General features: G+C 44.2%; 1 protein-coding gene across 2 annotated transcripts in view; it reads left to right on the forward strand.

Annotated features, from left to right (window-relative positions):
• ARFGEF3 (ARFGEF family member 3) overlaps nucleotides 1-26,864 on the forward strand; it is a 174,192-nt gene that overhangs the window by 112,338 nt on the left and 34,990 nt on the right. For both annotated transcript variants that reach the window (XM_002690274.6, XM_005210993.5), the window contains 12 exons: nucleotides 2,177-2,343; nucleotides 3,510-3,675; nucleotides 6,968-7,075; nucleotides 7,418-7,633; nucleotides 7,795-7,905; nucleotides 9,582-9,732; nucleotides 11,743-12,060; nucleotides 14,044-14,177; nucleotides 18,041-18,186; nucleotides 19,644-19,823; nucleotides 23,903-24,047; nucleotides 25,639-25,761. In XM_002690274.6, the coding sequence (XP_002690320.1) occupies nucleotides 2,177-2,343; nucleotides 3,510-3,675; nucleotides 6,968-7,075; nucleotides 7,418-7,633; nucleotides 7,795-7,905; nucleotides 9,582-9,732; nucleotides 11,743-12,060; nucleotides 14,044-14,177; nucleotides 18,041-18,186; nucleotides 19,644-19,823; nucleotides 23,903-24,047; nucleotides 25,639-25,761 (1,965 nt within the window). The remainder of the gene's footprint in view (nucleotides 1-2,176; nucleotides 2,344-3,509; nucleotides 3,676-6,967; nucleotides 7,076-7,417; nucleotides 7,634-7,794; nucleotides 7,906-9,581; nucleotides 9,733-11,742; nucleotides 12,061-14,043; nucleotides 14,178-18,040; nucleotides 18,187-19,643; nucleotides 19,824-23,902; nucleotides 24,048-25,638; nucleotides 25,762-26,864) is intronic.

Raw genomic sequence — 26,864 nt, forward strand, 5'->3', positions numbered from 1 at the left:
AAACAACATCCCTTAGTAATTAAAAGACGCTGCTCCTTAGAGGAAAAGCTATGACAAACCTAGACAGCGTAATAAAAAGCAGAGACTTCACTTTGCCAACAAAGGTCTATATAATCAAAGCTGTGGTTTTTCCAGTAGTCATGTACCATCGCAAGAGTTGGGCCATAATGAAGGCTGAGCGCCGAAGAATTGATGCTTTCAAACTGTGGTGCTGGAGAAGACTCTTGAGAGCCCCTTGGACAGCACGGAGATCAAACCAGTCAATTCTAAAGGAAATCAATCCTGAATATTCATTGGAAGAACTGATGCTGAAGCCCAATACTTTGTCTACCTGATGCAAAGAGCTGACTCATTGAAAAAGACCCTGATGCTGAGAAAGATTAAGGACAGGAAGAGAAGGAGATGACAAAGGATAAGATAGTTGGATGGCATCACCAATTCATGGACATGAGTTTGAGCAAACTCTGGGAGATGGTGAAGGACAGGGAAGCCTTGTGTGCTATAGTCCATGGGGTCACAAAGAGTTGGACACAACTGAGCAACTGAAAAACAACAACAAAGTAATTCCAGATTAAATGAGTTGTCACAGTGGTAAAGAATGACTTCCAAAGGCCCTACCTCCTTTCCTAGGAGAATTGGGAAATATAATCCTAGCAAAGTCTTTTACAAAATTTGAAGTAAACCTTCACACCTGTTTTTCAAATCAGTACTTATTTGTAGCATATGCAGAACAGCACTTGTATGAATTTTATTTGACCAGAACGCAGCTCCATCAACATTGCAAACTGCTCAGCTTTTAGGTCTATAAAATGTCCCATCAGATCCAATATGTTGTGACATTAACTTTTACATGTAGAAATGAGTACTTTGAAATAAGACTTCAAAATCTTTTGGTTGTTTCTAAATGTAGCAGGTTTTTAAAATTTACTTTTAATTGGAGGATCAGTTTAGTTCAGTCGCTCAGTCGTGTCCGACTCTTAGCAACCCCATGGACTGCGGCCTACCAGGCTCCTCCGTCCATGGGATTTTCCAGGCAAGAGTACTGGAGTGGGCTGCCATCGCCTTCTCCAGGTAAACTCCTAAGAGTGCTGAATTGCTGGGTCATACGGTAATTCTGTTTAGCTTTTGAGGAACATTATTACTTTTAGAAGTAATAAAAGTAATAATGGACTTTTATTTGGACACGGACTGTAGCCTGCCAGCTTCTCCTGTCCATGGAATTCTCCAGGCAAGAGTACTGGGCTGGGTAGCCATCCACATTGCAGGCGGATTCTTTACCATCTGAGCCACCAGGGAAGCCCACTTTTAGCAAAGTTTGTGCTTATGAGTTATTGCACTAAGCATCTTAAATGTTTGCATCTAGTTGCCATAGTGAACTTGTTTGTTCATTTTCATTCATTCAGCAAATAATTTTAAAGAATCTACTATGTATTAGACTCTGTTCTAGGCACTGGTGTTATCTAGTGAAAAGAACTGACAAAATCCCTCCCTCTCATAGGTCTTATGTAATAGTAGTAATGGCAAACAGTAAGCGAAAATCTATTAATAAATGCCATTAAGGCAATGAATAAAAATGCCTGGTGAGGCAGAATATTGCAGAGGATGAGGGTAGTGGGCCAGATGCTATTTTGGATGGAATTAAAGGGGAATGTCTGTGACAAGCTAGCACTTGAGCAGAGCCCTGAAAGAATCAAGGAGGCAGCAAGTCATCCAAAGATCTTGGGAGACCTCTGTGGGGTAGGTGTGGAGGGGACAGAAATGTGAATGCCCTGAGGCGTGTCCAGGCTTGGTGAGGTCAAAGAACAGCAGACAGTTTGGGATGACTGAGGGGAGTAAGAGGAGGCAGGGGGAGTGTCGGGGTTTTTTTATATTGTGATTTGGAGAGTTTGAGCAGTAGATAGAGGTAATCAGTTATTTTGCCTATCTCTAGGTAAAGAAGGGTTTAAGTGATTTTACCAAAGCTCCTGGGGAGTAACCAACAAGGTTTTCCCAAATAGGTTTGCTATGGAGTGCTTGCTCTTTCCCACCAGGCTAGGGCACACATCTGCCATGACACTGTTCCTCGCTGGCTGTTCTACGAGATGTCTTTGTCCCTGGGACTGGTTGGTGGCTCCACTAAGTGGTCAGCAGTGTCTGCCCAGCGTGCTGTTTGAGGTCTCTGGGTTTTCTCCCATAGGTATGATGCATTCACCAGGGTTTGATGGGAACAGCAGCCTGGGCCTGCAGATGCTGATGAACGCGGACAGCCTGTACTCGGCGGCGCACTGCGCGCTGCTGCTCAACCTGAAGCTCTCCCACGGTGACTACTACCGCAAGCGGCCCACCCTAGCACCCAGCACCATGGTGAGTGTGCGTCTTTCCCGACCAGGCCTGCCAAGGACCAACAGCGGCCTCTGGGCTGGCACCCGAGCATCGTTGGCCAGAGAGGGATGACTTGGCCGTACCCACAGGGCTGTGGAGGGCGGGCACTCACCATCCACAGGAACCTTTGTGCAGGTTGCACAGAACAGTGAACCACAGGGCTACCCACTTGGTTCCAGGAGCAAAGAGCACCGATGTACCCGCATTGGCTGCCTGCCAGTGGCCCAGTAACTCCATTGGGTGGCATTAAACACACATTCAAAAACGTGATCAGCTTAGTAAGTAAGTGCTGGGCTCTGAAATGTACCGAGACATATGCATACCCAGAGCCAAGCTGCCTAACACTGATAACAAAGCCCCTCTGTAAGGCGGTGAGAGTGATGGGAGGGCCTCTTTCATGGTTGGCTCCCTGGCATGAGCAGGCCCCTCCATAGTGGACCCCAGCACCAGTTCAAGAGCCTACAGCCTTGAAGCTGCCTGAAGGGATCATTTGTCTGATAAACGATGAACAGATTGTACACTTCTGAAGGTGAGTGGTGGCTATATGAGTGTCAATCAGGTATCTCTTGAGACACGTATGTCCTTCAGGGAGCACAGGTCACCTCTGGTGCTGACGGGGTGGTGAGAAGGAGGTGCTTTGAAACGTCTCTGTGCAGCTTCTAATCCTCCCACACGCCAGAGAGTAAAAATATCAAGTGCGGTATCTCTACTTCTATTGTTGTTTAGTCAGTCAGTCATGTCCTACTCTTTGCAATCCCAGGGACTGTAGCCCACCAGGCTCCTCTGTCCATGGGATTTCCCCAGTCAAGAATACTGGAAGCAGGTTGCCATTTCCTTCTCCAGGGGATCTTCCCCACTCAGGGATTGAACCCACATCTCCTACATTGGCAGGAGGATTCTTCACCACTGAGCCGCCAGGGAAGCCCACTCCTTCTGTAGGTTTCTTAAAAGGATCACACAAGTGAAAGGACCTTCATGAAGTCTGTGACCTTTCCACCGCAGTTTCCGCTTCCCTTCCGACCTCCTGAGCCCAATCAGCAGAGTCGTGTTTTTCCTGTAAGCAGTGACTCAGTGACTCCAGGGACGTGGGAGCCTGTTGTTTGCAGAGGGTCATATCTGGTCGTTTTCTCCTGTGATCTTCTCTGCAGAAAGAGTTCATGAAGCAGGTCCAGACCAGCGGGGTGCTGATGGTCTTCTCCCAGGCCTGGATTGAGGAACTTTACCACCAGGTTCTTGACAGAAACATGCTCGGAGAAGCCGGCTACTGGGGCAGCCCTGAAGACAACAGCCTCCCCCTCATCACCATGCTGACGGGTCAGTGGCTCCTTGCAGGGCTCCATGGCGCTCAGGGGTGGGCTCAGGCTTTGAAACAGCACCCATAAAGCCTCCCTGGCCATTGGTGACAGTTCCCAGGAAGTGTCATGAATTCACCTCACAACAGCTTTCTGTCCTTCTTCCATGTGGGACTCTGCAGGCTCACTGTGCCCCATTATATTAGGAATTAAAAGTGAAAGTCCCTTCAGTTGTGTCCAACTCTTTGCAACCCCATGGTCTGTAGCCCGCCAGACTTCTCTGTCCATGGAATTCTCCAGGCCAGAATACTGGAGTGGGTCACCATTCCCTTCTCTAGGGGATCTTCCCAACCCAGGGATCGAACCCAGGTCTCCCGCATTGCAGGCAGATCCTTTACCATCTGAACCACCAGGGAAGCCTAGATTATGAATTACTTAGCATCTGTGTCCATTGGGATAAAACCGTAGACTTTTTCTGGGGATATGAAGTACTGTCTGGGCACAAAGCCCAGAGTTATTCCTGGAAGCTCTCATAAAAGATACCCTGTATGATTCAGTGCTCCTGGGAATTTGCCAGCAATGTAAAATCATTGATTTTAAACTTGGCTTCTTCCCCATTTCTTGTCCATATCAGAGATCCTCCCTTACCTTCCCAGCTGTACCAGAGTTAAACATTATGTAGGAAGAGATAAACTGGAAGATTGGATTGATGTGTACACACTACTATATATAAAATAGGTAACTAATAAGGACCTGTGTATAGCACAGGGAACTCTACTCAGTACTCTGTAGTGGCATATGTGGGAAATGAATCTAAAAAAGAGTGGCTATATGTATAACTGATTGACTTTGCTGTACAGCAGAAACTAACACAGCATTATGAATCAACTATACTCCAATAAATTTTTCTTAAAAACCATGAAGGGGCAGTTGATTAAAGTTGAATATGGATTTGAACTACATAATAAAATTTTATTAGTGTTAGATTTCTTAACTTAAATGATACTGTATTTATGGGTAAAAGGACTGGATGTTTCCACTTATTCTAAATTGGTTAAGAAGCAATATAGATACATACACAGAGAATTGTGGAATAAATGGGGCAAGGTGAAAGTAACTGGTGAATCTGTGATATGTGTGTGTGATGTCACATCAATAATACATATATCAATAATATGTCTCATACTTAATACATACACTCAAGGAGAGTTCCTTGTACTATTCTTGTAACTTCTGAAATTTGAAATTAAAAGTTACAAAAATATTATATAAAAAAAGAATGCAAGATAGTTGCCCAGAATCTATGTCTTTAGCATCCAGAGTTTTCATTTCTATTAGAGATTTTTGGAAGCAGTATGGGATGCAGTCATAAGGCAACATTTTGGCAAAAGCAGCCATTCATGGCTTTACATGGCATAACCACAATGTCAAGTCAAGATCAGGGGTTGCTCAAAAGTTTGGACTGGTTATCAGGAACCTTCATAAATTAGATCTTCAGGCTTGTCCTATATTTGATCTGAGTTCCTAGACTGGTTCCTGATCTGAGTGATCGTCTCATGGCTTCCGCTGATGGTATAAGTAGAGCATGGCCCTACACAGACACCATTTATTTTATTAATTATAATATTTACATCAGTTTGAAAAATAGGAATTCATATTTATGAAGACATTTATGAGACATTTAGTCAGTCTGCTTGTAAGGAATGCTTGTTTTCCATCAGACTCCACAAACTACCTTCAGACCGAGATTACAGTCCTGCCCAGAGCTTCTAAGTGCCTTGGAATTTAGATGAGGATCCTAAACCTGCCAGTCTTAATTTTCAAATGCCATCCTTTCTGCCAAAATTAATCTCTGAATTTCTTCCCTGAACCTTAGTACAAGGAGTCATTTAGTAGATGTAAAAATGATCACATACCAAGCTATTCGCAGGAGCCATTTTCATTGGTCATCACTGTTAATCAGCTGTGTCTTTTATAATGGAACAATAAGTTCAATTGCTTCATCCATAGAAAAGTTATCTAGCTTTAGATTAGTGATAGAAAATCAGAAGCTTTTCATAAGAATTCTACAGATTTAGATTCTGTGATTCTTTGTAACAGATTTCAAGTATGAAGTGACAAGTGAATTTGAGCAGCAATTAACCTAGAGCTTAGAAACGTCCATCTGGTCTTCATTTTGTGCAAGGAAAAGCAATAGCAGCAATCTGGTGATCAACGCTGTACTACCTGTGGCCATCCCTTATGTCATGTCGTGTCAGAGTGTTCTGTACAACTGGGGGTTTTAGCACTTGGATAAGCTTTGTGTTACCTGAATTCATCAGTTCATTAGCTAGCACGGAGGAAACAAAACTGTTACATGGCAGTTTCTAGGATGTCATTAGACCATTTGACCATAAATTAATTCAGTGAAACTAGTCTGTTCCTACTGAGTCGTCAGATATTTCTCACTGCCTTCCCCCCACCCAGTTTTACTGAGATATAACTGACCCATAACACTGTATGAAGAATATGAATACTAAGTCCGATTTCTTCCTTTGCCAGCCTCATGACCTTGGGCAATTTTCTTATTTTGAAAACTTATTTCCTCCTTCATGAAGTATCAATAGGAAAAATAATACCTACCCTGCCTGCCTACACAGAGTTGTAGGTCTAATAAAAAAAAATGTTAAGTGAAAACACTTTGAAAATGGTACAGTGTTATTAGTAAGGTACTGTGCTTTCCAAGGGCTTCTCTAATAGCTCAGTTGGTAAAGAATCCACCTGCAATGCAGGAGACCCCGGTTCGATTCCTGGGTTGGGAAGATCCTCTGGACAAGGGATAGGCTATCCCCTCCAGTATTCTTGGGCTTCCCTTGTGGTGGGTGCTTTCCAATCAGGTTATATGATAATCTTACCAAAAAGACTTATTCTCCTCTTAATTCTTATGAGGAAGTACTGAAAGATCCATGTTGGAGTAACCTGGTATATATAAAATGTGGGAATAATGCCTTGGTTTGGAATAAAAGGGAGTATTCAAAGGTCAAAATATTCTAAATCAATAGATTTTCTAACAGAGATAGCAGAATTTATCTTTATTTTTTCAAAGAAAAAATATGCATCAGTCTAACAGAAGAAAGCTCTAGCAATGAAAGAAAACTGTACTGAATGGATAAAACAAAAATTTTTAACATTCTGATAACAGGTTATTATATACTTGGTACATAATGAATCCCATGGCTATTCATTGGGGGAAAAAATGAATATTGTGGTAGCTGTTTTTGACTACAGTGCTCTTTAAAAAGGAGGGGAAACACCTTGCCCTTTTTCCTTGACAGATATCGATGGCTTAGAGAGCAGTGCAATTGGAGGGCAGCTGATGGCCTCAGCTTCGATGGAGTCTCCTTTCACCCAGGGCAGGAGAATTGATGACTCCACGGTGGCAGGTAGTGACTTGGGTCTTGGGTTTATGAATATGCATCCATTGTGTGTGTTATCATCTATTAAGTTATTATGCGGCAGCTTTTTGTGCTGACATAAATGAATTAAGATTTTTGCCTTGGCAGGAAAATACCTGATAGAAGTTACTGGCATCACCCAGCTGCTGATGCCACATTCATTATTTATAAGCATTAACTGAAACAGTCTGATATCCATTCCATTGTATTTCCTGTAGTAAAATTGCATACACCTCAGTAATGCTAATGGGATGGCCAGAGAATCCCATGGCATTCATCACCAGGTCATTTTTGCCTCTGGAAGGTAACCCACGCCCCTTCACATTCTAGGTGTGGCATTTGCTCGCTATATTCTGATTGGCTGCTGGAAGAACTTGATCGACACTTTATCAACCCCCCTGACGGGCCGAATGGCCGGCAGCTCCAAAGGGCTGGCCTTCATCTTGGGAGCTGAAGGCATCAAAGAACAGAACCAAAAAGAACGCGATGCTATCTGCATGAGCCTCGACGGGCTACGGAAAGCCGCGCGTCTGAGCTGCGCTCTAGGTAAGGCAAGGTAGGGTATTCCTGACCCGTGGCCCAAGGGGTGTCCCTGAGGAATGCGTTATGAGTGGCCCTGGTGGACAAGTCTTTTAGAAGTAGTTTTGCCAGATGAACGGCTAGAGAATAAACTCAGTTAAAGGGTGATTTGTTTGTTTTCTCTAAAGGAGTTGCAGCCAACTGTGCTTCGGCCCTCGCCCAGATGGCAGCTGCCTCCTGTGTCCAGGAGGAGAAAGAGGAAAAGGAAACCCAGGAACCCAGTGATGCCATAGCACAAGGTAGCGACAGAAAGGCCAGAATCCACCTGGAACCTCATGTGAGGTCTGCGCACACAAGCAGACACATTCCTCCCTGTTGCATATGTGATACACGGCACATTGTATACACCACTGATGACGAGACCCTGCCCGACCACAGACTTAAGTCTGTTTTATGGGCTGATCCTCCAGATGCTCAGTAGATCCCTGTGAAGATAAGAGATATACTGGCCCCCGGTGACTAAGAAAGTGCATGTGGCTGCTAGCCAGAGGCCCCTCAACTCAGCTCTTCACACCTCTGGTGTTCTCTGACCACTGGCTTTGGAACTTCCTAGGGGTGCACATTTGAGGACCCCTCAGGCTACAGGGGGAGGGCAGAAGGGCCTGTGTTCTGAAGCAGGGATCACACTGATGGAGGAATCCCGAGAGGAGGCTCAGGGTTTTCTTGTTGGAGAAAACCCAAGCTTTGTGAACTGAGGAAAGAGTTGATTTTTAACTTGATAAAATCAGTTCATCGATGAAGCAGATGGTTATCTAGATAAGAGAATAGCCTGTCTCATAGGAATGGAAGATGAATGGCAGGCAGCAAACGAGGAAAAATTGGGAGCTTGGGCCGACTTGTGCTAACATTGTATCAGGTGCAAAAAATAAGTAGTCACAGAAAGAGTTGGCATCTTTTTAGCTGAGAAAATACAGGTTAGGTTGGTGTTCCTCGAACTTGAGTAATAGAGACCCATGTGAAAGCAGACCAACTCTCACACATCCCCACTGTTAATAGCAAAAGGGTATCACACTTGCACTAAAAATGTACAACTATAAGTTACATAAAAGCACTTAAAGATCTCCAAAACCTATTAAACCACAGCTAATATTTGAATTATAGACAAAAAATTAAATCAGTATCACATCCAGGAGACAAATGATGCTTTACTAAAAATCAGTTTGCCCCTTACAGTAGGAGCATGGTTTGGCTTCCTCTGAAGTGAGCATGCTGTGTTTCTGGGTTCTGGACTTGATTATCCCACTAGACCCATCTTCCAATGACTGGACAGCTTGGTTCATGGAGGATGCTCTCATTTGTCCCTGCCTTGGCATTTTGCATAATTGACATTTTCAGTCACCTTCTACATCTTTCTCACGCATTATCTACAATTTTAAAAGTATTATTTGAAGATCACAAGAATAAATGTAAACTCTGGGAGTAAAATATGGGCATTTTCAGTTATAAAGCAGTCATCATGGTACTCAGAGTGTACAAGCATGTTGTTTTAGATGGTCATCATTGTGAACACCTAACAATAAATAAACCTCAGAGAGGACTTGCTGACTGCCAGGAATTCTTTCTTATTTTCAGTATGAGTATACAGGGCCAGAGGATGGGTCTGGGCACAGACGGCTTTAGCTGGGATTGGCACTCAAAGCCCATCCTCGCTGCTGTGACTGACCCAGATCCCAGCTTGAATCCATCCACTTCTGAAACCACAGAGCTGGTGTCACCAGTGTCTGTGAGCTGGGTAGTTTGCATGATGAGCCTCGGGGACGTGTCACTGAAGATTTCACTGCCAGTGACCTCTAGCGACATCTCCAGTTTCCTGTTGCCCTTGCACAAGCACACGTTCTCTCCTTTCCCTCCATTCTCACTCCCCTTCTGTCTCCCTTACTTGGACGGTACTGTAATGAATGTCTTTCTGGTGCAGTGAAACTAAAAGTGGAGCAGAAGCTGGAGCAGATCGGGAAGCTGCAGGGGGTGTGGCTGCACACAGCCCACGTCCTGTGCATGGACGCCATCCTCAGTGTCGGCCTGGAGATGGGCAGCCACAACCCCGACTGCTGGCCACACGTGTTCAGGTGCGCAATGGGGTCCCCGCCCTGCAGGCCTGCCACCTGCCTGCCACGGGGGTGGGGAAGGGGGTGCTGTGCGGAAGAAGTAGACTTCCATGCCTGCCAGCACTTCAGTGGTGCTCAGTCACTAAGTCATGTTCGGCTCTTTGCAACCCCATGGACTGTAGCCCTCCAGGCTACTCTGTCCATGGGATTTCCCAAGCAAGAATGCAATAGTGGTTGCCATGCCTTCCTCCAGGGGATCTTCCTGGCCCAAGGATCAAACGCATGTCTCATGCATTGGCAGGCAGACTCTTTACCACTGAGCCACCAGGGAAGGCCCTGTAGATTACAGTAAGTCACAGAGTTTGGATAAACGCTAAATGAGAGATTAAAAAGAGAAGAGGGAATAAGGGCCTAACTGAATATATATGTTGAAGAACACAGTGACAGAACTAAATTTAGAAAACAGTGAATTATCACTTGACATTGTCTGAGAGGCAGATATGTTGTCTCAGGGAAGAAAAACTGATTCTTAAACAGAGTCTGGTAAAAGACCACATAAGTTAGGTGAATAAGGCATATTTAAAAGCTGGTCATGTGTCAGTAACATAACATTCCTGTATGTTTAGTAATGTCTTTACTGAAAGGACTTTTGATAAATTACATGGATACGTAATAAATACAACTTTTAATTTAGCTAGACAAAGAAAAAAATGGAGTAGCCTTTTGTGCCAAAATTGGCCAAAAGTTTGGCTCTTAGCTTTACAGTATCAAAATAAAAGAACCTCCCGTGACACCTGTAAAATAAAAGCAAAGGAAGAGCACTACAGTCCTCCCACAACCAAGAAGAAAACCCTTCCTCCTCCAGCACTGGCAATCAACCAGACCTGAGACAAAGGAAGGACCACCATCCCCCAGCAGCAGGCACAGGGCGGCTGCCCGCCTTCTTACCCTTCTCCTCGGCATATACCCGCCGTCTCCAAGCTCAGTTCTGGCCAAGCAGCGGAGGGGCGCTCGGTAGCAGGATGACAGCCCCACGGCCAGGCTCAGGTGTCCTGATCTTGCCTAGGGCAGTGGCCTAACCTAGGTTCTGTTTATCATCCTCAAAGAAAATCCAGCCTTGAGTGAGTTTGGTTGACTTTCAAAGATCCTTCTAGGGTTGAAAAGCCCACAAGAGGCTTTTGTGGAGAGGAGCGTGTGAAAGGGCCAGGATGAATTGGTGTGGAGCACAGTGGGTTCTACTGTGGGGGCTGGTGACCAGATGTTCTCCATTGCTTTCACAAGCAAACAGGGAAAAGATTTAACTTGTACCTAAGCGATTTATTTGGATCAAAAAACTGGCCCAATTATGGAACATCAGAGTAGATTATCCAAAGTAGTCTTTCCTAGTAGCTGGACTTATCCTGGGATAAAGGGTCTCCAGTCCCAGGTCCTGTCAGGGAACAGTTTGTTTGGAAGCTGAAGATTGTACTACGTTGTGTCTTTTCTCTGAGTTGACTGTGATCAGGTGACTACTCCGCTCCAGTAGGGGTTACGTGGAGTTGTCAGGACCGAGTGGGACAAAGCTGGGCGGAATCCCTGAAATGAGGGCCCACTGTGGCCAGAGAGCCAGTCCACCATATGCATATTCATTCTGGGATCTCAGAGAAAGGAGATGTTTCCCAAATCCTAGAGCACAAGACAGAGAGGGAAGAGGACCTTTTGGGAAAATGCATTCAAACAGCCAAAGTCCTGATAAGCCAGTATCTGGACAGGACAGACTGAGATGAACAGAGTTTTGTTCCCATACTTTCCCAGAGGAATCCCCCCAACTCCCACCTCCACCTCCAGGCTGTGTGGTCCAACTCAAAATAAATGTATATAGTGAGGAGAGAGGGAGCGGGGAGTGGGGAGGAACGCGGCCTTCGCTGGAGGAGGGCAGTGATTCAGGAGGGCCGTGAGGCTGGCCCAGCTCCTCCGTATCTCCTTGTGGAGTTGACCATGCTGGCCTGGCTGGCTGCGACTCAGCAGCTGCTTATGTGTGACTCTCTGCAGGGTGTGCGAGTACGTGGGCACCTTGGAACACACCCACTTCAGCGATGGCACCTCTCAGCCCCCGCTGACCATCAGCCAGCCCCAGAAGGCCCCCAGAGGCGGACTCCTTGGGGACCTGGAGAGTGAGGGCTCAGCCCAGGAGCAGAGCCTGGAGCAGGAGAGCTCCCTGAGCGCGGCCCCCGTCATCCAACCGCTCTCCATCCAGGAGCTCGTCCGAGAAGGCAGCCGAGGCCGGGCCTCTGACTTCCGTGGGGGCAGCCTCATGACAGGCAGCAGTGCCGCCAAGGTGGTGCTCACGCTCTCCACGCAGGCTGACAGGTGCGTGCCATTCCCAACACACCCGGGGCGGAGTGGGGAATGGAAGGCTCCTCTGCTCCCCTTTCCCTGCTCCCCTCCCCCTCCCCTTCCCCTTCTCTCCCCCTGCCCCCCAGAGCACCCTTCCCCTGCTGACCACACTGCATCCTTCTCTTCTGCTCCAAAATCATTCCCAGGACAACTTGATTTGTTAGCCAGTCATGGAAGCCTCTTGTAATTTTTTTCAAGCCCACTTCTGTCTCACACTCAGTATGAACTCTTGTTTAGTGACGATGGCTGGAGGCTTTTGAGCAGAGAGCAGGCTACCCAGGGCAAAGGTTCTGCACCTACTCTGTGTCCACAGGCAGCTTCCTCTCCCTGGGCCCTGATTTCTCATAGCAAAATACAGTCATAAAGTAACATAGGGTAGCCATAAGGTTCAATTAATAAGTTTGAAGCAGTTAGAACAGAGCTTGGCAAATAGTAAATGTTCACTATTTTTGATGGTAATATTTTAAAATCGTATACCCAAGAGTATGATCTATTCTAAGTTGACGCCCAGCAACCACGTTAAGGTGAAGAGGGAGAAATCAGCAGGCATCCCAGCTGTTTAGTGGCCCTTCTTGATGTGGAGAGCGCTTTGGTCACCTTCACCTGGGGCCCACCCCTCTCCACTCCCCATGCTTGGTAGTTGTGCCCCAGACCACCCAGTACGGGTGCAGTGAGGCTCACACGGGAGTGCAGAGAGATGTAGGAAGAGCGTTGCTGGCTGGGCTCAGAAACCCGAATTCGTTCCTGGCTTTGATATCATCCAACTGGATAGTCGTGTCTGTGTAAATAGTTGCACTGAGACTCAGTTTCTTCATCCACTAACTCAGGACAATAATCCCTTTTTCCTGTTTAACCATTAAGGTGGCTTTGAAAGTGTTTTGGAATCTGGAAAGTGGTATACAGGTGTCAGGTGGGATGTAATATTCTTCCCACTAGCAAAGAAGAAAAAGAAATGACTAATGAGATCTAGAAACCAAATGGTATTGAAATTGCAAACCACAAGAAAGATGTATTTGTTTCAATAATTTACCCATCTTAAAACCGTGTGCCTCATGTCACCTCTTCAGGGCCTTGTTATTCAACTTCTGTTGGAGACATTCCCTTTCACAGCACATGGCAGCCTGAGGGCTGCTTGCCCGTCTGGTGTCATCATGGATTTGGAGATTGGGCATCGGGTTGACCCCAGAGCAGAGGGAGGCTGACTCGCCTCATTCCTCAAGTGCCACATAGACTGGTGTTTGGTCCATCATTCCGAGGTCCAGTGGGCCTCTGATCCTCCTGTGAGCCCTGCTGCCTGCATTCCCTTCCTTCTCCCTAACTCCTAGAAATGTCTGTGCCCAACAGAGTGGAAAACAAGAAACTGCAAGGTCCATCATGTTAGGGAATATTCATTATTGCAGTAAATGCTTGAGCGTTATCATGTCCCAAGGCTCTGGGTATATGAGTCAGAGGAGTAAGAAGGTCATTTCCTGCCCCAGGGGACATACAGATCAAGTTGACCCTGCTTCTGAATCCTCCTCTGGGCCAAGTCCAACATTATACTCATCAGTTGAAGCCCAACAAAAGCCTTGATTAATTTACTGGGATTTTCTTTACTATAGTTTATGAAATCGAAGTTAATTGTGAGGATTCCATTCCCAGTTGTTAAGCCTCTGTGAGTGATGCTTTGCCATCTTTCAACTTCTTGCCAAACATTTAATGAGTGCTCATCTCAGCTATGCCATGGGGCTACAAAGATTTTTTTTTTTCTTTAGGATGGTCTGTGCCCCTCAGATTAAAATCTTGTAATTAGAGCAGACTTGTACTCAGTAATAATAGATACAACAATACCATACATTTCTTTATAGTGTTTATACAACATTTTTATTAATCACATTTAAGAAAATTACCATAATCATTCTGCATAAAGACTTTGCTGAATTGTTTCTAAGTAACAGGTCTTTTTCTTTCATCCAGGCTCTTTGAAGATGCTACAGATAAACTGAACCTCATGGCTCTGGGAGGTTTTCTTTACCAGCTGAAGAAAGCATCGCAGTCCCAGCTTTTCCATTCTGTTACGGAAACAGTTGATTACTCGCTGGCAATGCCAGGTAATTCTTTCCCTGCAGAAACTGTGCCATGAAGCTAGCAGCAAACAACCCAGATCTCTGATGCCAACAGCCTGCCTGAAGACTTGAACCCCCATTCCTTTCATACACGGTCACCCTGGCTAAGTTCAAGAGCAGATTTGTCGTGTAGAGTTGAGACATGATCTGTGTGGGTGGTGCTGGTAGGGGGTTGGTTATTATCCGTTGTGAATGGAAATGTTGCAGCCGCCACAGTTGCAGGTATTATCACTGTTGTTCTGCTAAGTTTTGCTTGTGATGTAGAAATGGTGTGGCAACTCGCTGTAGATAGCTTCACATGCACGTAGGAACTTTTCTCCGTATCACAAAGCACACACCTGCCTTAGCAGAAGCAGAAGCAGCTTCTAATTACAGAAAGGCCTGGGAGAGAAAAATGGAACACTCAACAGAAGCCTCAAGGCCGCTCTTAGAAAACCTGCCCCGGGGGCATGTGGCTTTAATGGTGGGTCAGAATCACTGGGCTTCCCAGGTGGCTCAGTGGGAAAGACTCCACGTGCCAAGCAGGAGATGCAGTTTTGATCTCTGAGTCGGGAAGATCCCTTGGAGAAGAATGGCAACCCACCCCAATATTCTCGTCTGGGAAATCCCATGGACAGAGGAACCTGGCGGGCTACAGTCCATTGGGTTGCAGAGAGTCAGGACACAACTTAGCGACTAAATAACAACAGAATCACAGTCTTCATGGATGTTACCAGGTGAACACCCTCTGGAAGGCCAACATGTGGGAGAGTGGGTAGAGTTGTATTGAATCGCCCATGAGTAGGTCCCAAGTGAGTGGCGGGTTTTGCTCACAAATGCACTGTCCATCTACAGCCAGGTTGTTGTGCTGTTAACAGTGAGTACCTTGTTCCCAGAAATTCAGGCAGAGGCACAGAGCCATGTGCCAGGATCACACTGTGGTGGCAGGTTGAAGGGCACAGCCTCTGAGGTGCTTCCAACCATTAGGAATGTTGACTCTTACTGCAGATTCTAATTTGAGAACCACAGTGCTTTCCTGTGAGTTTTTAATAGACTTTAAAACCGTAGCTATATAAAGCCAACTTTCCAGACCCAGCCAACTGCCAGAGAATTTCTGAGCCCAGGGGCAACCTTCAAAGTATTTTGCATGGAGAAATCAGTAGACTCTGAACTTAAAAAAAAAAAAAAAAGCTGTGAGGGGCAAGAAGCAGCAGCAGACCTGGGAGGATGATCAAATCAATCAGATCCAAGTTAAAATGCTGCCTTCACCGCTTATCAGCTGTCAATTTAGGCAAGTCAGTTCACCTTTCTGATCCTCAGTTTTCTAATCTCTACGTAGCAATAGGTGCATTAACTTCTTAAGGTTTGCTTTTAAAATTAAAGTGATCACAGACAGAACAGACTTGTGGTTGCCAATGGGGAAGAGAGGTGCAGGAGAGATGGATGGGGAGTTTGTGGTTAGCAGATGCAAATTATTATATATAAGATAAGCAACAAAGTCCTATAGCATAGGGAACTATATTCAATATCCTGTAATAAACTGTATTGGAAAATAATATTTTAAACATATACATATGTGTATATATATGTATACCTGAATTACCTTGCTGTAAAAATCACTGCAGATGGTGATTACAGCCATGAAATTAAGACGCTTACTCCTTGGAAGGAAAGTTATGACCAATCTAGATAGCATATTCAAAAGCAGAGACATCACTTTGCCAACAAAGGTCCATCTAGTCAAGGCTATGGTTTTTCCAGTGGTCATGTATGGATGTGAGAGTTGGACTGTGAAGAAAGCTGAGCACCAAAGAATTGATGCTTTTGAACTGTGGTGTTGGAGAAGACTCTTGAGAGTCCCTTGGACTGCAAGGAGATCGGTCTTGGGTGTTCTTTGGAAGGACTGATGCTAAAGCTGAAACTCCAGTACTTTGGCCACCTCATGCGAAGACTTGCCTCATTGGAAAAGACTCTGATGCTGGGAGGGATTGGGGGCAGGAGGAAAAGGGGACGACAGAGGATGAGATGGTTGGATGGCATTACCAACTCAATGGACGTGAGTTTGAGTGAACTCCAGGAGTTGGTGATGGACAGGGAGGCCTGGAGTGCTGCAATTCATTGGATCGCAAAGAGTCGGACACGACTGAGCAGTGACTGAACTGAACTGACAGAAATTGATGCATTGTAAATTAACTATACTTCAATAAAATAAAAGTGATTAAAGACACAAAGAACCAACACAATGTCTCATGCAGGGTAAACATTCAGTAAATGTCAGTGATTTTTGTTACTGTCATTTTGAAGTTTGTTTGATATGGCCAGGCTAATTAGAAAGGCATATTCTGGTTGGTAGAGGCTGATTGTGATCAGCATTTTGTGGGCATTGCGGGAAGAGCAGGAGGACATGAGCAAGAAGAGTGAAGAAGACTAAGGTGGCAAAGTAGTAGCAAGAAATCAGAGCAAGCAAGAATTGTACAGAAGCAAGACAAAGCAGGTTAGATCGCGTGTTACTGGGTAGCAAAGGGGCCTGACCTGCTTGGCAGGGGCTTCAGAGGTGCTGTTAAGGGCTGACGAAGTGGACAGCGGCTGTGAACGATGGGACGATAACTGCAGCCACTGTTGCTAAGAGTGGAGGGCAGGTAGTCTGTGCCAGGCCTGTGCTGAAAGGTTGTTGTTGAATCATGCGAATACACCGGGATTCTTGGACCCCGGAGGAGAAGAATTCAATCCGGGGCCAGAGACGAGGTTTGATCGCTCAGAGCTTTTGTGTAATAAAGTTTTATTAAAGTATAAAGGAGATAGAGAAAGCTTCTGACATAGGCATCAGAAGGGGGCAGAAAGAGTACCCCCCTGCTAGTCTTCAGCTGGATGTTATATAGTCATTAGCAGTCTGTTAATGAAAGAAAGGAATGTCTTAAAATTCAGAATGGCACCAGGCCCCTCACCCATAAGATGCATTTTGGGATAATCTTGGCGCCAAATGGTTTATCCTGGGCCATAAAATGATTAACTTGAATCTTGAAGAAGGGCAGACCACCATACAAATAGTTTCATTTACATAGATTAGGGGAACAATATCCATACTGGTTTGTCAAGTAGGTTCTGGGCCGAGAGGCGGAACCGACTTGGAGACAGAGTTTGGGGTAAAGGCATAGTACATTAGCATAGCTTAAGACGAATATTTCCATAAGAAAAAGGCATTGGGTATCTCTAGGCGAAACCAGGTGTCATTATGGCAACACAGTATTTTGAGAGAAACCTCCCTTTAAATTTGTATAGAGAAGGAAAAAATATTGCTAGTTTGTTTCCTCCTGCCGCTTAAGAGAGATAAAAATGTCTGACACTTGCAGGCTATTTCCTCCATTTGGAGACCCCTGGCCTTCCTGCCTGTTACCCACTCAGTGCTGAGTACTTTTGAGTATTGGTCATATTTCATCCTTGAAGTAACTTTAAGGAGAAGGCACTATTATCCCACTTTTACAATGAGAAACCGTGAATTAGGTAAACTTCCAGTCTATGGTGACCCAACTGTTAAATGATGGAGCCAAGATTTGGGCCTGGGCAGCCGATACCCTAACCTTTCTATTGATACTTAACCACATCATTCCTCCTTATCACAAGTATTGTTCACACTTGTCACAGCAGGCACTAGGGATGCTGTAGTGAACAGATGGGTGGGCTCTGACCTTGTCGACCGAACTCCTGTTCATGCTTAAATCCGGGCTCCTTTCCTATCTTGGCAAATTCACACCAAATAATCCTACTTATCAACTGTGACTCTTTGATTTTCATCCTCTAGCCATGCTTAGACAGGTCAAACTATTTCTGAGTTTGGGATTGATGGCTTTTATGGTCTTGCCTTCTTGTAGGAGAAGTGAAGTCTACCCAAGACCGCAAAAGTGCCCTCCACCTGTTCCGCCTCGGGGACGCCATGCTAAGGATCGTGAGGAGCAAATCGAGGCCCCTGCTCCACGTGATGCGCTGCTGGAGCCTCGTGGCCCCACACCTGGTAGAGGTGAGCGCCCTGAAAGTGGGAGGCCCGGGGACTCCAGGCAGGGTGGGGACAAAGGCAGTGTGGCCACATTGCCTGGTCACAAGCATCATCATTCTCTGATTACACCCCATGGCTCCTATCAACCCAATGGTGGCACTGCCCTGGTCTCACTCTGACCCTTCTTTATACTTATGTGACTTAGCTGGGCACCTCATACAGCCAGTTTCTTATTCTTTATGGTCTGCTACCAGCCTTAGTCTGGCAATTCTTTTTTGTACGCGAACATAACAATGTCTTTTGTTCCTGCTGGGCTCCCCTTTCTAATAGCTAAATATATTCCCTCTACATAGAGGAACCATACATCCTGGTTTTCTCAACTGAATTAACACTCCTAGGACCTCTTTGACTTTCCAAAGGAAAGCGGTTTATATGATAAATTATATGGTAATCTAAATATCCATCTAAATATCTCAATACATGGTGACTGGCTACTTCTAAATTGATGGGGAAATTGTTGCCCTGTTTGACAGTGGTAACTAGTCTGTATAGCCCTTTAGCACTTAATCTAGTAGAGCTATGCCATAGCTCATCTGGTCTCTCCTCTAGCCAACTAGCCCTGGCTTGTTCTTGTGGAATTCTTAGGATTCCAAAGGAAAGCAAGAGGGCAATTCCAAATCAGAATTATTTATTCAGTCCTTTACTTATATAATGCTTGTTATTATATAATATCAAATATTATATAAACAAAGCAAGTCACACATCCAAGCCCAGGGTCAGTGTGGGAGAGGACTACTAAAGGACACAGATACAATGATGTGAGTCAATTAATTCACTATTGGTGCAGTCACCCCACATCCCGAGGGACAAATGACTCATCTGATCTTCATATGTTTGAAGCACAGCTAGCAAGGATACCATGGGCAGTTTCCAGACAAGGTTCCAGTGTATTTAGTCAGCGTGTTCTATACTGCCCCCCAAAAAATGTCACATTACTGGGAAAAAGAAAAAGAAGAAGAAATTATTGTACTGTGTGTGTGTTAGTCGCTCAGTCGTGCCTCTTTGCAACCCTATGGACTGTAGCCTGCCACACTCCTCTCTCCTGGGATTCTCCAGGCAAGAATACTGGAGTGGGTTGCCGTGTTCTCCTCCCGGGGATCTTCCCAGGAATTGAACCCCGGTCTCCTGCATTGCAGGCAGACTCTTGATGGTCTGAGCCACCAGGGAAGCCTGGTTATTAGAAAATCTTAATTTTCTAGAAACTTCAAAGTGAAACTGAAGATGTGTCTGATCAGTTGGTTAAATTATTTAAAGTGCAGTTTAATGTGCTGTTCACTGATATTTACCCTTGAAATCTTTTACTTTAGCAGAGTTGCTGCTTCCACGTCCCTCCAGGAAGGTGGGTTAGGAAAACCTTCAGGAACCAGGTTCTTAGTTGCCCGAAGTCCTGAGGGTGTTCGACTCTCTTGTGAATTTTGCAGGCTGCCTGCCATAAGGAAAGACACGTGTCTCAGAAGGCGGTTTCCTTCATCCATGACATACTGACGGAGGTTCTCACGGACTGGAATGAGCCACCTCATTTCCACTTTAACGAAGCTCTCTTCCGACCGTTCGAACGTATCATGCAGCTGGAGTTGTGTGACGAGGACGTCCAAGACCAGGTCAGCGTGTCGCCGTCGCGGCCCTGCCATCTTTGCCATAGCCTGCCGGCCCTCACTGAGCAAACCGGCAGGACTGCTGTGTGAGCACTGCAGATTTCCTCTTTCCAGCACTGTAAGCCTATGTGAAATCAGGGACCAGAAGAGGTTAAGTAGTTTAGCTAAGGATATATGATTAGTGATTGGTGGAGCTTGGATTTGAACAAGGCACCCTGGCTATACGAGTCTGTGCTCTCATACCCACACTGTACTCTTAACCACGGTCCTGCCCTCTACGGAAAGACAAATGGTGAAGAAACTAGAGACTTCGTATCTTTCTTATGATGATGATCTAAGAATACAGATCCTCTGTCTCTGAAATCTACTAAAAATGTTAAATAAGGGCTAAGCTTTTTATTTTAAATATACTGACACACAGGCAAGAAAGTAAGGAATATTAAGATGCCCAAAACTAAGTATCAGTGGGAAGCCAGAGAAGCAGAGCTCTGAGACTGGATTGGCCATGAGCAAACTGACCATCAGGTAAAGCTAAATGTCTGCCTTCAGTCAAAAATAATTGACTCATTAGGAAATAACATGTCATGAATACAGAAAGAAAAGCAAACAATAAAAATAGACATATACACCCTCTCCAGCTCCCCACCAGGGATCCAGATATTGCTGTTATCAGAGACTGACTTTAAAATAACTGTGTTTATTAAAATTCTAAACAATCATTTAGAGCAGGAGAGATTTTGGCTATGGTGGCATAAAGAAGTTAGCAGATCCTCTCCATAAAAATTTAGTCTACAAAAATAAAAAATTGTCAAAGGCATCCATTGCAGGGCTCTTGAAATTGACCACAGGCAGATGACAAATTGAGTAGCATTTATGCTGAAAAATAGTTCTTGCCACAACTTTGGTTAAGGACAGTGGGAGCCTGTGACCTTCTTAGTGAAGGTGGAAGTCATCACTTACAAGCTATTGATAAGAATAGTAATTTGACCAGTGTAGGCTGACTGGGAAAATCAGTCTTTCTGCTTAAGAGACAGACTCGATTTGAAGAAGACTACTGGTTTGTCCACTAGAAAATATAGATTTGGTAGGAAATGAGCAATAGAATACTACAGTGTTGCTGGCCTAAGGTTGCAATGGTGAACCAGTAACAAACGTAACATGAGATTCCGGAAACCAGAGATTTCATAGAAGGACAAGGTAAATTCCTTATGCATCTCTAGCTGACTGAAATATGGACATATATAGGATAGACCGTCTAAATCCCATCAGAAAGCAAAACACCAGAGAGAGTTATAAACTGGCTGAACTTTGAATATTCTCCCCAGCTGATTGGCAGAGGGCAGTCTCCTTAAAGGCTCAAAGTATTTGAGCGAAGTCTCTGCCTACTTCATCAGCTTATGACTAACCTATGCAGACATGAAGACAGCACTAGAAAGTCAGGCTGAAAAATAAAAATAAAGAAATTTAGTAGAGATACCAGTGCCTCACACCATGGGAAGAGCAGAGATAGGGTCTATAGTATAAGTCTGAGCAGTTTAGTATAAAAAAAAAAAAAACAAGAATAAATCAGAATCCAGCATTGCTATAATATCTAAAATGTCCAATGTTCAGCAAAAAAAGTATGAGATATTCAAAGAAATAAGAAACAGTGATGTATACTCGGGGGTTGGGGGGAAGGGTGGACAATAGAAACTGCCTTAGAGTGAGACCAGATGTTGTATTAAGCTAAAACCAGGATTATTTAGATCAAAAATTCTGATTTGGAGTGGGAAGACAGACAGACACAGGATCTAGAAGAGGTGGTGACCCTTACCAATGATACGTTCATGGTAGAAATTATAGAATATTTAGCCAAAGAAGTTCAGCACATGTGATGGGAAGAGGGCTCTGTTTAGTGTGTCCTGGCTGTGGCTTGGAATGTTGAATTAGGGGGCAGAGACTTTGGAGCAGCTACTATAAGTATGTTCAAAGCATTATGTTCAAAGATGACAGTGTCTGAAAAATAGAGAATCTACATAGAGAAATGGAAACAGAACGAATACAAATTCTAGAGTTGACAACAACACATGAAAAATCCACTAAATAGGCTTATCAGCAAGATGTGAAATGGTAGAAGAAAGAATCAGAATCAGCAAGATTGGTGTAACAGCTCAAAAATCAGTCGTGTATCTTTTTAGTAGAATAAAGGATTAAAACCCTATGGTTTTATCCATCACTCATTTTAAATGAAAAACTTTCAAGAAATGAGGAATAGAAAGGAGTTCACTACTTGGATGAAAGGAGTATTTGAGAATCGAATACCAAACTTCACACAATGGTCAACTGAATGCTTTTTCCCAATAACTGGGAACAAAGCAAAGATTTCCACCTTTACCAATTCTGTTCAACATTATAAATTTTACTCACTGTACCGAAAAATTAATGCCATCCAGTTTTTGAAAAACAAAATTGTCTTAGTTCATAGACAACATAGTCTTATAAATAGAAAATCCTAAGGAATTTATTTTTTAAATTACTAGAATTAATAGTGAGTTTAGGTTACTGGATATAAAAACAACACATTAAAGTCACTTGCATTCCCATATCCAAGATGTAAGTTATCAAAAATTGAAATTGAGAACAATTCCCTTTACAAGAGCATCACAAATAAAATATTTATGAATTTAGCAAAAGATGTTAAATACCTGTATGCTGAAAGCTACAAAATATTGCTGAAGAAAAAAAAAAGAATATTCAAACAAATTATGAGAGATGCTACATTTATGGATTGAAAGACAGTATTTTTATTTATTTTTTTTTATTTTTTATTTTTGAAAGACCGTATTTTTAAATAGCAGATTTCCCCAAGTTGATATATAGATTCAGTACAATTCCTATCAAAATCTCAGCAGACTTTTTTGAAGAAATTGGGAAGTTTATATGCAAGTTCAAAGGATCTAGAATAGAGAAAACACATTTGAAAAAGAACAGTGAATCTGGAGAATTTACACTACCCAATTGCAAAACTTAAGGAATCTACACCGTGGAATATTGGTGTAAGGATAGACTTATTGATCAGGGGAACTGAATAGAAAGTATAGAAATAAATTCTCACATTTATGGTAGATTTTTGACAAAGATGTCATTGCAGTTCAATAGAGGGACAGGATATTCCTTTAGCAAATGGTGCTTGAACATATGAAGTAAAAATGAATTTACACCTTTTCATTTACCATACAGAAAAAATAACTCAAAATGGGTCATAGGCTGAAATAAGTGCAAAGCCTATAAAAGCTTCCACAGAAAGCATGGGAGACCACCTTGGGTTAGGCAGAGATTCCTTAGAAATGACACCAACAGGATCTGTAAAAAGAAAAATTGATGATTTGGACTTCATCAAAATGTAAAACTTTTGTTCTTCAAAAGACACCATTTTGGGGCTTCCCTGGTAGCTCAGTAGTGAGGAGTCTGTCTGTCAATTTGGGGGACATGGGTTCGATCTCTGGCCCTGGAGGATCCCACATGCTACGTGAAACGGCTAGGCCCATATGTCACAACTATTGAGCCTGTCCTCGAGAGCCCAAAAACCACGACTGCTGAGCCCACCTTCTGCAAAAAGGGAAGCCACTGCAATGAGAAGCCCACACACCACAACTAGAGAAAGTCCATGCACAATAAAGACCAGCACAGCCAAAAAATAAATGATTTTTTTAAAAAGAGACTATTTAAAAATAAAAAGACAAGCCCAAAGCTGTGAAAAAGAATTTGCAAACCATGTGTCTTGGAAAGGGCTTACATTTAGAATGCATGAAGAACTCAATGATAAAAAGACAGTAATGAGAAGACAAAAACCTAACTTCAAAAACAGCAAAATATTTACAAATAGCATGTGAAAAGTTGCTTAGTGACACTTAGTAAAATGCAAATTAATGCAGTATGGTTGCTTATTTAGAAGACTTTTGAGTGAGTTTGTCTAGGTTTTGATTTTTCTCTTGCACTAAAATTAACCCAGAAATAGGGAGCCGGGAAGCACATCTATCTTCCCAGAAACTCGCCTGCTTCTTAGAAGGAAAAGGCGCCAACTGCTGCCCCCTTTGCCTCTGCAGGTTGTCACGTCCATCGGGGAGCTGGTTGAAGTGTGCTCTGCCCAGATCCAGTCAGGCTGGAGGCCCCTGTTCAGCGCCCTGGAAACGGTGCACAGCGGGAACAAGTCCGAGGTGAAGGAGTACCTGGTGGGCGACTATTCCATGGGTGAGGCCGTGTGTGGATTTTGCATCCTGAAACTTGTTTATTAGTTCTACATTCTAATGACTGTAGTTCTATGTTTTTTGGTGGAATCTTAAAAAACTTTGTCTGTATAAGATCATATCATCATCAAAAAGAGGCCACGTTCCTTTCTGATTTGGATGCATTCTATTTCCACTCTTGGCTGATGGCTCCGGCTGGGGCTTCCGGTTCTGTGTTGAATGGGAGTGCTGATTTTGGCTATGGGGCAATAGCTCTTTATGTCAAGCTTCATGCTATCGAAAGAAGTTGGAAAACAGGGAAGACTGGCATTCCGTTGTTTTATCAGCAGGAAATGGTGTAGCAGGAACACAAGCTCTGAGTTCTGCCAGCAGGTTGAGAACCTTGAGCGTTACCAGGCCCTGCTCTCAGTGACAGAGGAGACAGAAGGCTGAGAGACGTAGGTCATTTCACTTACACATATCTGTGTTGAGTTCATTCATAAAACCAAAAGGGAAAAATGTTATCCACTATCTAAGAAGCAGCAGAAAATATCCAAATAACAGGGAATTCGAATTAGGGAGATGGGGTGTGGCTGGAAATAGATGGGCAGCCATACAGTAGGCCCAGTGACCAGGGGTTGGGTCAGGGGCCTCCAAGACTAACCTTGCATTTAGAGACCCAGCAGAAGGACTCATGGGACTCAGCATGTAGTTATGCCAAGATTTCTTACATAGCTCAGACTTATTAATGGCTCATGGCCAAGGTTTATTACAGTGATATGGTAAGGACAAGCCAGATCCTAAGGGGAAAACACAGAATCCGTATTCGGGCCTCCCTGAGCTCTCCCCCTCCCTTGAGGATCCCACGGAGCACTTCACCTCCAGTGGGAAAATGAAGCAGTATATATGACCAGGGGCAGTGTGTGAGCCTTTCTACACAGGGAAGCCCATTAGAGATCCAGCTAAGGGCTGGTCACTTAGGTACCCTCTGCCCAACACATCCCAAAATCCATACTTCCTTGCGGGGGTGTTGGGGGGAGGTGTTCAGATCAAACTGTGTTCTTTGCCCCAACCATCCAGGCGCAGAGTAAACCATCCAATTAAAGGACTATTCGGTGAGCCAGGTTCCCAGACCAGCCAAGGGCCAACCCTTGAGGCAGGCCTTTCTGAGGATAGCAGCCTCTGAGCCTTCTATGTTAGCTCTTTTCAGCACAGGTATGAGTAAGTTAGTATGTGCCATCAGGGGGTTATCGAAACCTTCCCATACCTATAATGATTGTGTGCAGGAGAATTCCAAAGGACCACATGTTTAATGGCCCTGTGTAGACCTACACATTGCTCAGCCCTGCATTCAGCCAGCTTTGCCCTCATCTGTCTGCTAAGCTCTCCTTTTAGCCGTCCTACAGCTCCCCCTGCAGGCAAAGCTGAGAAGGACAACACGGGAGCCAAGCCGGTTATCCAGTCAAAAGACCTGGGCTTTGCTCCAGTAGATATATATATATATCTATATATATATATATATTTTTTTTAATGCTCTTTGGAAGGTGCTGGGAGTATGGGCAACCTGAAGGGTAGACACCTAACTTTCTTAAAACTCTGTAACCTTCCTCCTTCAGGAAAAGGCCAGGCTCCAGTGTTTGATGTATTTGAAGCTTTTCTCAATACCGACAACATCCAGGTCTTTGCTAATGCAGCCACTAGTTACATCATGTGCCTTATGAAGTTTGTCAAAGGACTGGGTAAGTGGAGCCCCCCCTTCCTGCCTCCTGACAGCTGGAGACCCTTATCCGTATGGCTTTGTGTGAGTTGGCTGCAGGCGTCCTGGGAGAGAAGCAGACGGTGCTATGCTGTGTGCTCAGGAGCATAGAGCACAAAGCTTTCTGTAAACACAGCTTGGATTCTGTCCAGGGTTGATATTTTTCATGGTGTTCATGGAATAATTTTATAATGAAGTGTGTCTTCATATATTATTTTACTCCAACTTCTTTTTGAATCCTAAAACGTTCACTATTATATTTAGTAATTGCTTTTATGCAGGAAACTGCTGTTCTCAGTGTCACATAATTAATAAGCCTAATTAGAGTTTGAGTTCCCAGCTCTTAAGCAAAAGTTACGATGCCTTCCCCCAGACTCTATTGATTATAAAATGTAGTTTGAAAGCGTAGGAGTCACCCTTCCTTGAGATTTCGTGTGTTTTAGGAAATACCTACCTGATTTTTAGGCTTAATTTAGAAATACTTTAACACAGTAGAGTGCTCATTGGAAAGAACTCCAGTGCTGGGAAAGACTGAAGGCAGGAGGTGAAGGGGACGACAGAGGATGAGATGGTTGGATGGCATCACCAACTCCATGGACATGAGTTCGAGCAAGTTCTGGGAGTTGGTGATGGACAGGGAAGCCTGGCATGCTGCAGTCCATGGGGTTGCAAAGAGTCGTATACCACTGAGCGACTGAACTGATATAGCATGACCTACTGTTGGTATGGCTCAGTTTTATCCACAGTGAAAGTGAAAGGGAGTGGTGGTTAGTTAAATGCAAAGTTTAGAAGAAACTTCAAGTTTTGAGACTTTCACCCTGGAGAGCTCTTAGATACAGGGCCTTGAGAACCTTTTAAATAAAGAAAATATAAGGTCAATCTTTATAAAAATATAAAGGATATCAACCCTGAATATCCATTGCAGTACTAATGCTGAAGCTGAAGCTCCAGTATTTTGGCCACCTGATGCAAAGAACTGACTGAGAAAGATTGAGCGGTATCACCAATTCAATGGACATGAGCTTGAGCAAGCTCAGGAGATAGTGAAGGACAGGGAAGCCTGGCGTGCTACAGTCCATGGGGTTG

This window comes from Bos taurus, chromosome 9 (assembly GCF_002263795.3).
Source record: "Bos taurus isolate L1 Dominette 01449 registration number 42190680 breed Hereford chromosome 9, ARS-UCD2.0, whole genome shotgun sequence".
Taxonomy (NCBI): domain Eukaryota; kingdom Metazoa; phylum Chordata; class Mammalia; order Artiodactyla; family Bovidae; genus Bos; species Bos taurus.